Source organism: Mus pahari, chromosome 2 (assembly GCF_900095145.1).
Source record: "Mus pahari chromosome 2, PAHARI_EIJ_v1.1, whole genome shotgun sequence".
Taxonomy (NCBI): Eukaryota; Metazoa; Chordata; class Mammalia; order Rodentia; family Muridae; genus Mus; species Mus pahari.
In genome coordinates, this window is record NC_034591.1 from 100,045,411 (window position 1) to 100,055,627 (window position 10,217).

General features: G+C 45.2%; 1 protein-coding gene across 1 annotated transcript in view; it reads left to right on the top strand.

Annotated features, from left to right (window-relative positions):
• The window catches only part of M1ap (meiosis 1 associated protein), an 83,180-nt gene that overhangs the window by 50,955 nt on the left and 22,008 nt on the right, over window positions 1-10,217 (top strand). Inside the window, exons 5-7 of the mRNA XM_021191442.1 lie at window positions 6,770-6,943; window positions 8,328-8,490; window positions 9,132-9,273. Coding sequence (XP_021047101.1) covers window positions 6,770-6,943; window positions 8,328-8,490; window positions 9,132-9,273 — 479 coding nt within the window. The remainder of the gene's footprint in view (window positions 1-6,769; window positions 6,944-8,327; window positions 8,491-9,131; window positions 9,274-10,217) is intronic.

Below are 10,217 nucleotides of genomic sequence, written 5' to 3' on the forward strand. Positions count from 1 at the left end.
AAAAAAAAAAAAGAGCTGGGCCATGGTGGCACATGCCTAATCCCAGCACTTGAGAGGCAGAGGAAGGTGGATCTCTGAGTTCGAGGCCAGCCTGATCTATAAAGTGAGTTCTAGGACAGCCAGGGCTACACAGAGAAACCCTGTCTTGAAAAACAAACAAACAAACAAACAAAAAAACCTGTAGTTAAGATATATTTTCTTCCACTCTGGATCACATACTTCACTAAAAAGAAACAAGTGACAGAAACAGTAAGACTTTGGACATCTAAAATGTTCACATCGTTGTAGATGTGGGCTTCCTAGGGGTAACCTTTTAATCTTTATTCCCAAGAGCTGCTTAAAAGTCTGCAGTGCTTCTAGGTGTCCAGAGTCCTTATTTCATATACAGTAGGCTCTCAGCCTAGCCATCACTATGATTTCCAGCGTAGAGGACTGGCTTCTTTCCTGTTGCTGTGATGAAATACCATGACCAAAGCAACTTATAGAAGAAAGATTGTTTGGGCTTATGGTTGCAGAGGGGACTGAATTCACAATGGTGGGGGATAGCATGGTGGCAGGCGGTAGGCGGCAGGTATGCCGGCAGTAGCAGGAAGCCGAGAGCTTCAGCCACAAACACAGAGGAAAGAAGAGCAAGCTGGCTGTCGGGCCAGGCCTTAAGCTCTTCAAGCCCATTCCCAGTGAAACACTTCCTCCAGCACCCACATGGCAGTTCATAATAAATCCAAGTCTATGAGCTTTTGCAGGCACAGGCATGCACATTGAACACATGCATACTTTGAGGTACACACACATACTCACAACACACAAAATAAAATATTTTTCAAACAGACACTTTAGTTGTGTGACTTTGCTTCAGGATTTACCTTCAGGCATTACCTGATTCTCAATACCGAGCTCATAGCTCAATGAAGGCTGTCACTGCAGTGGCCACTAGGGGACAGAATAAGTCCACACATAGACTGTGGATGCCGCCTCCTGTGGCTACAAGGACTCAAGCAAGGCTGTAGTTTCGATCTGGCACCGTGTCAAGGGGCCTGTTTCATCAGATGCGTAATGCCTTGCTTTCTGGGAGGAGCTATGCTTCAGTATTATCTAAGAAGAACAATATCTCCTTCCCAGCTCTCCGGTTTAGCATATTTAGTTATGTTTGTGAGTAATGCCGCAGTGGGCGCTGCTGTTCTAACCCAGAGGAAAGCAGAAGCCAAGGAGAATGACCTAGCAAAACACAGTTTGAAGAGAAAAAAAAGTACTCTTTTTTTTCTTTCTGCCCATGAGAATAGGGAAGAGTAGAAGGGCCGGGCATATGGCACAGTTACTAGCATGCTTGCCTTATGTGCATGAAGCCCTGGGTTTGACCCCCAGCACCACATAAACTACGGTATGGTGGTGAATGCCCACCCTCATCATCCTGACACTTAAGACGTGGAGGCAGGAAGATGAGAACTTCAAGGTCATCCTTGTCTACATAACGAGTTTGAGACCAGGCTGGAACATGTGAGACCCTGTTTCATCCCAGAATGACTGCGAGAAAGGGAGGGAAAGATAAAGAAATGTAAGACGAAAGGGAGGATGGAGGCAGTGGCTGGCCTACTGCCTGCTGTTCTTAAACAATGTACACTGTAGTGCGTCACGATAACTAGGAAATTGGTTATAGTGTCCCCACCCCTCCCCAAAACACACAACTAACAACATCCAAGGCACAGCTCAAGTCCTGATCTTTCCACTAAATCACACTGGGGAAATAAAGCCTTCAACAGAAATAAATTAACAAGTATGATTAATACTGAATAGATGAAGCTCACAAGCACCCCGTCGCTAATTAAAGCCAGCAAGGAAAGAGCTTATCAACACAGCTCCTGGACAAATGCTGAAGGAGGTGCCGAGGATTAACAGAGTAATAAAAGCCCTAAGGAAGGAAGGAAGTCATGTGACAAGGAGACTAACTTAGCTGAAGCAGAAGGGTCACAGGAAAAGCAACGGGAGTGACAGGCCTCTGCCAAGGCCCCAGCTGGGGGATGGGCAGGATGGACGTGAAAAGAAGCCTGCATCTAAATGGGGAAGGTCAAATGTGTCCCCAACTAACGACAGTGACAACACAAACTATACAATGAGCTATCTGCCCCGCCACCATCACCCACACATGGAGGGTGGGTCAGGACGTGTACAGGTAGCATTTGAACTTGATCTTGAAAAAATAGGATGTCAACGGGGGGGGGGGCGATGGGGAGGAGCGCCCTGGACCATCGCAGAAGAAGAGGAAGGTGGAGTCTCTGAAGGGTGATGGCTCCAAGAGGAGGTGACAGTAGAATCCAAGCTGAGTCCTTAGGAAGAGCAGCCAGTGCTTGTCCCTGAAAGGGTGCCATTCCTTCTGAGACAGTAGAGTAAAGGTTCCAACCTGAAGCCCTGCACCTCTATGGAGATGGCACGAGAATCTCTTCGAATGAGGAAACTCTGCTGTTACTCTTCCCAGAGCGTGTGGGTTAAGAGGTGAGAAATGGAGATTAGAGAGATGATTCCGCGTGATAAGCACTGGCTGCTCTCCTGGAGGACCAGGGTTTGAGTGCCAGCAATTCCACCTACCTCTGCCTCCTGCATGGTGGGTAAAGCATGGGCCACCACACCCAGCTTCATCCCCTTCTTAGCAGAACTACTTTTCCTTGGTCTCACCATTCCGTGTTAGCTTTACAGTTTTATGTACTTTAGAAACTCCTTTCCATTGTTGTTGTTGTTGATGATGATGATGATGATGATGATGATGATGTTTCTAGGTTCATACTATAAATAATGATGTCTTGTCCCCTCCTGCTGCCCATCGTGGGAGTTCCCAATCTTCTACCCTTCGTGCTTACTTCTCTGAGACTCTCGGGGTTTTTATTTATTTATTTTTACTTTATGTATATGAATGTTTTGTGTGTGCGTGCACTACATGTGCCTTTGGAAGCCAGAGGGTGGTCAGTGGGATCCCCTGGAACAGGAGTACAGGCAGTCATTAGCCAAATGCAGGTGTGAGGGAACTGAATCCAGGTCTCCTGAAAAAACAGCTAGTGTTCTTAACCACTGAGCCACCTCTCCAGCCCCTCAAGTCCATCTCTCTAGCTCTATCCTTGCCTTGTTGCTTTAAGGGTTCTTTTGCTCACTAGGAACCAGCTGCCCCCTCACTGTGTTTGCCTCTGTCATCACCAGATGATCCACATTAGTTATTTAAATGCTGCTTTGGCAATTTCTTGTGCTTATTATTCTAGCACCATAAAACGCAATGGAGCAGACAGGAGTCTGAGACTGAGTGCTCAAGGCTGCTGCTTTAGAAATTCCACAGGGACAGAGAGTTGTGTGTCCTTGGTGATGAATGAATCCGCATAACTATTTAGCAAAATTGATCTCGCCGGCCAGGAAAAAAAAAAAAAAAAAAAAAAAAGTGTTCTGTACTTGCTATCCCTGTCGGAGGCAGGAGAAGTCCTTAAATGAATGTGAAGTCATCTCGCTCCCTGCACCTCCTGCATTGGAGCCAGCACCATGGACTGAACCTTCTTTGTTCTTGAAGTGGAGAAGTCTGCCACCTCTACCAACTTCTCCTCAGGAATGTCGCTCTAGAAATAACCTGCCTGGCATTCGCGAGTCATACACAGAGGTTAATTCATCTGAACCGCTGGCTTTTCTTAGGCCCTTTGTATCTCAGTGGACCCTCGGGGTATCTCCTCAGCTCTTCCCTCCCCGCCTCTGTCCATGCCTCCTCCACTACCTTCTCTCTGGCTTTCCCCAACCTTTACTTGTAGAAGCAGATGCCAGCATCAGAGGTAGAACTGGCTGAATTCAGAAGTGCCCCCAGGAAAGCCTATTAACTCACCTACCCAGGGCCTCTCACCACACAGCAGCCTATCCCCTCCTCTTGGATGCCAATCACACTGTGAGACAGTGTGCCAATGAGTAACTCTGTAATCAGTACGATAAGGTAGGGCCAATATAATAGTTCGTCTTTTTTCTTTTAAATATCAAGATTCATTTTAACAGAAGTAATAATTGAATACATTTTTACTAAAAAGGATAACATACAACTGATATGTCCCTCATTAATAACTAATGAACATTGCTGTGTAGTTTTTCATAGCTTTTATATTCTAGAATATTTTTGGTGTTCTCTAAAGATTTGTTTTATTTATTTGAGGGGTGTGTGTGTGTGTGTGTGTGTGTGTGTGTGTGTGTGTGTGTGTAGGTGCCCATAGATGCCAGAGGAGAGCATTGGACCCTTCCTTGGAGCTGGAATTCCAGTGTGAGCTCAGGAACTGAACTCTGGTCCTTTATAAGAACCACAAGCACTCTTAACTTTTGAGTTATCTCTCCAGCGCCTTAGAGTATTTCAAAACAGAAATAAACAATTAAGATAAATTTAAAGAATGTAGGAGTATGAATAAAAAGAGAATGTGTCTCAGAACCCTGCCCATTTCTGCTTCCTAGCAGCTAATAGCTGGATGGCAGCCTTTCAGACCTTTATAATAGGTTTGTGTATATACTTACAGATGCACGTTTGCATGTACATACTCATGGATACAAAATTGCATGTACATACTCATGGGTGCACGTTTGCAGGTACATACTTATGGATACATGTTCACAGATAGTTTTACATTCATACAAATGGAATCATATTACTCCTTTCTAAATTTCCATGTTGGTAAACTTAGCTTTAAATTGCTAATGACTACATAGTACAAGTCAGTGTGAGTGTGTCATAATTTATTTAAACATTCCTCTATTGATGGACACTAACTAGACTTGCTTCCTGTTTGGAGTTTGATTGTCGGGATGATAACGCTGTGCTGAACATCTTTGTATTAAGTCTCTTGTGAACGCTCCAAGGGTGTGTCTAGGACAGATATTAAGACATAGTTGAGTCGGGCGTGGTGGCGCACACCTTTAACCCCGGCACTCAGAAGGCAGAGGCAGGCAGATTTCTGAGTTCGAGGCCAACCTGGTTTACAGAGTGAGTTCCAGGACAGCCAGGGTTACACAGAGAAACCCTGTCTCAAAAAAAAAAAAAAAAAATAGTTGGTGTGTCAGAAGATAGGTATGTTTAAAGTTTATATTTTTCAAATTATATAATTAAAAATTAGGTGCATGTAATGGTTCACATTTATAATCCCAGGAATTGAAAAGGAAGGTAGAAGGTTTGTGACACATTCAAGGCCTGGTCTACACAGTGAATGCTGGACCAGCGAGGCTACAGAGCCTAGCTCTGTCTCAAAAAATGCTTAATTAGCCGGGCAGTGGTGGCGCACGCCTTTAGTCCCAGCACTCGGGAGGCAGAGGCGGGTGGATTTCTGAGTTCGAGGCCAGCCTGGTCTACAGAGTGAGTTCCAGGACAGCCAGGGCTATACAGAGAAACCCTGTCTCAAAAAACAAACAAACAAAAACAAAATAAAAAACAAAAAATGCTTAATTAAAACATTAAACACTTTTCAGGTGGTGGCAACACACTTCTTTGATCTCAGCACTGGGAGGCAAAGGCAGGCAGGCCTCTTTATTATTTTTTATTATTTTATTTATTTATCTCTGAGTTCCAGGCCAGCCTGGTCTACAGAGCATGTTTCAGGATAGCCAGATTACATAAAGAAACCCTGTCTCAGAAAACCAAATAACTAAACAAACAAACAAACTTAACTGAGTGTGGTAGTGCATACCTTTAATCCCAGCTCTTGAGAGGTAGAGGCAGGGAGCTCTCTCTGTGAGTTCAAAGCCAGCCTGATCTCTACATAGTGAGATCCAGAACAGCCCAAGATATACAGTTAGATCCTGTCTCAAAAAATAATTACAGTACTAGTAGCAATAATAGTAGAAAGCTGGCTCAGCACTTGCTGCTCTCCTAGAGAGCCCAAGTTCACTTTCCCAGCACACAAGTCAAGGATCTCATGACCATCTGTAACTCCAGCTCAGAGGGTTGCATGCAGTACCTACATATAGACACATACGCATAAACATTTAAAATAAGTGGCTGGAGAAATGACTCAGCAATTAAGAGTACCAGTTGTTCTTCCGAATTCAATTCCCAGCACCACAAGATAACTCACAGCCATCTATAACTCCAGTTCCAAGGGCATCTGATGCCCTTCTCTGTCCTCCGTGGTCGCCAGGCCCATTTGTGGTGCAAGACATGCAGACAAAAAACCCAAACACATAAATAGCGTTTTAACATTTTTAGATTTGCTTTATTATTTCATGTGTGTGAGTCTTTCTCCTGCATGTATATATTTGTACCACACGCATGCCTGGTGCCTACTGAGGTCCAAAGAGGTGTTGGATCCCTTGGAACGTGAGTGACAGATGGTTGTGTGACACCATGTGGGTGCAGATATCAAACCCAGATCCTCTGCAAGAACAAGTGTTCTCAACAGCTGAGTCATCTCTCCAACCACAACACAAAAACAATTTTCAACTAAAACGAATCTATTTTTAAATAATTGTGAAGACGGGGTTTTTTTTATTTTTAATTACACCTGTTTGCATGTGTGAGTTCAGGTACCCTCACAGTTTAGATGAGAGAACATCAGATCCCAGGAGCTGGAGTTACAGGTAGTTGTGTTGCAAATGATATAAACGCTAGGAATTCAACTCAGACCCTCTGCAAAAGCAGTACATACTTTTAACAGTTCAGTCATTCCCCAGCCACCCCCTGGAGAAAAAAAAACTTTAAATAAATAAATATTAAGATTGAAAAAACCAAAAAGAAAGAAAAAGAAAAAACCCACTTTAATCACTATTTCCCTTTCTTCTGCAGAGAGTTCTATCCTGGAAGCTGACGTTGTCCTTGAGACTCTAGACAACGACGTTGTCAGCATGGAGGTCTTCTTCAAAGCCTGGCTGCATAACAGTGAAACTGACCAAGAAAACATCCACCTTTTTCTTACTCCACAGAGTCTTCCTCCTTCTTCCAGAGTCAAGGATCATCCAAGTACACAACCCTGAAAAGATAGATTCTGTAGGCTAAGAATATCCTTGACTAGGGTTAGAACTCTGGATGACTCTAGAGAGGCAGCGAAATCCAGATGGTCTGAGGCCCAGGGGTTAGGCGAGAATCAGGTGAAGCCGTCTGGTGATGGTATTCTCAAGAGTGACCCTCCCAGCCTGCAAGGGCCAAGTAGTGACAGAAACAAAGTCCTTGATACCTCAATGATAAGACAACGGCTCTACCTTCAGGCCCTGCCCCCATGTACGGCACATACATGAAGACAGACAGACAGACAGAAAAAAACATGCATAAAATAAAAATAAAATTCCTAACAATCTCACTTAGCTAGGCATCAAATTGAGGAAAACTGTAACAACTCAGAAGCAAGCTCCACATGGCAGCCCTGTCCCCTTCTCACAAGGACCCAGTGTCCACAGACTCGCATGTCCACCATCTATTCAAACCAGAGAGCTATGTTTTAACACCTTGTAGCATCGAGGGGTCAGGCTCAGAGCAGCAGAACCCTGGGCCCTTGGCACCTAAAGGTAACTGCTGGGGTAGAAATACAAAACCCTGATACACACCTCAAACCATACCCACTCAGCGGGTAGAGACTGGAGAAGCAGGAGTTCAAGGTCATCTCCAGCTACACAGCAAGTCAAAGGTCAATCTGGGCTGCAAGAAATCCTGTCAAAAAATTAAAAAAAAATTTTTAAAAAAAGCTTAATAGAGCAGAGTGCCATACACCAAGAGCCATCCAGCTCAGTACCAGATTACGCACGCCGGACATCATACCACCGCTGTACTCTGAGGCCTTCTACTCTGTCCAATACTCAGGTTCCTTTCAGGGCATTCAAAATAAGCTATTTCAGGAACTTGTGCCTCCCACAGCCCCCGGTGGCCCCTAGAAGAGCCCAGAGGAAAACAGTAGCAGTCAGCTGACTCTCTGACTTCCGCTTTCCTGCTCTTCCTTCATCTGCCCAACACGCTTGCCAAAGCCACAGGGAAGCAGCAGAGGCGAGATTTCCTAACGTGATACCCAAGGGCCTCTGCATAGTTTACCATTAGCTGCTCCACCAAGAACACGTGGTCCTCTTGAATGGCAAGCCAGAGCTCTCGCTATGAGACAACAGGTCAGCCAGCCCGGCAGTAAAGCAAGGGACAATCATGTCAGGCTCAGAGGATAAGTAAACTATTTAGAGATAGTTAGACCACAGGTGGCAGATCTGCTTTACCTTCTCAACCAAGCTTGCTTTCTTTGTCCTATTCCCCCTACCCCCTCCTGACCCTTGCCTGCTTAGTGAATAGAAACTAGTAGGAATCGTTGTCTCTTAAAGGCCTAGCCTGAGGTAACCCAGTCTCTTCTCTAACTCTCCTTCTATTGTAGTATGTCTGAAATGTGATCTCCAAGAGCGATTCCTCAGCCCATCCCTGCTTCCTGGTACAGCTGATGGCGTGTCAAGAATAGATGACCCCAAAGGAGACATCAGCACGCTCTACCAGATGGCATCCCTCTCTTCAGACTCTCCGTATAAGCTTCAAGTGGTCAAGTACGCTTCGAGGAAGCCTCGCTAGTCCAAGCTGTTCTTACTGATTTAGATTACATCTCTGCAGTCGGGCTGCAGTCAGTGGCCAATAGCAGTTACAAGCTTGTCATAAAAATAAATAGATAGATAGATAGATAGATAGATAGATAGATAGATAGATAGATAGATAGATAGATAAGGCTGGCTCCTCAGAAGGTGGAAGCCGGAGGAGCAGATGTAGACTTGCTACCTACCGCAGACTTGGAGATACAGGCAAGAACTGGAAACACGGCCTCTGAGTGCAGAGAAAGGCAAAGTTAATTCAAGGGCAGCCAACCATCCAATGGATGCTTATCAAAACCCCTTTAGGATTAGTACAGGAATGAACCCAACTCCCACCGTACCACTACACTAAGTACTAGACTTGCTGCTTCAGGGGACTCAGCTCTCAAGCACAACCCTGATGGCAAAGCCCAGCTTGGCTGCTTTCTAGTCCTTACTGTAAAGCCCCCTGTGAAGACTGTTGAGCTCTGAAAACTCCGTGTGCAGATCTGACCGCACACTATGTAATTTACACAGCCTGAGGCACAATAAGTTCCAGAGCCGAATTCAGAAGGCTGTGGTGAGAGGTCCTGGATACCACTAAGGAAGTCTTTCTTTTCCAGGGCTCTGACATCTAACGGGATCTGCGAGTCCCTGACCTATGGACTGCCCTTCATCCTCAGACCCACAAGCTGTTGGCAGCTGGACTGGGATGAGCTGGAAACAAATCAACAACATTTCCATGCCCTGTGTCACTGCTTGCTGGTGAGTGCTCACGTAACAACTAGACAAAACCAGCCACTAACACTCCTCCCTGATCAAACCTGCGTCAATCCTGGGGAGGGTGGAAACCCTAGAAATACTCTGAAATTCACAGTAAATATAATGTCGGCCCTGTTAGATGAGCCCTAAGGAGACATTAGTGCACTCCACCCAATGGCTTTTCAGGAGTTAGCCTATAACAAGCTGATCAACTGATCAAGTGTGGTACAAAAGAACCTCCCCGCTCCATACCAATGCTACTGTTTATGTATTTCATCTACTCGTTTTGTGTCCGTATGTGTAGGGGGTGATGCACAAATGCCCTGGCACGTGTGCAGAGATCCGAGGACAACTTCTGGGAGTCAGTTCTACCCTTTGGTCATAGGGTCCTGGAGACTGAACTCAGGATGTCAGATTTGCCAGCAGTCAACTTTACTGAGCACGCCACTTCACTGGGCCCAGGTGCTGCTCTTATTGACGCCATGACTAGAAAGCCCAGGAGTTTATATCCTATCTCTAAGTGTCAGATAAAAGTCAGTTTAGGGGTAGCAGTTACAAGCATGGACGAAAAAGCAATGTGAGGCTACTCAGCTTGTACGCAGAACACTTCCTGAACTCAGCCGTAGCTCTTTATTTTATAACCTTTAAACAGAAGTAGTGCTTTAAGATGTACGTCCTTTCGGACTAGGTGGTAAAAGCGCTTGACACGCAAGCCTGAAGATCTAAGTTCAAACCCTGTATCCACAGTGGAGAATACAAACACACCCAGGAAGTTGTCCTCTGACCTCCCCTCATGCCCAGTGACACACTCGTACCCACTCACACACACACACACACACACACACACACATTGTACATACACACACACACACACACACACACACACACACATTGTACATACACAGACAAGAATAACAATGAATGCTCTAAGCCCCAGAGCCTTCTTT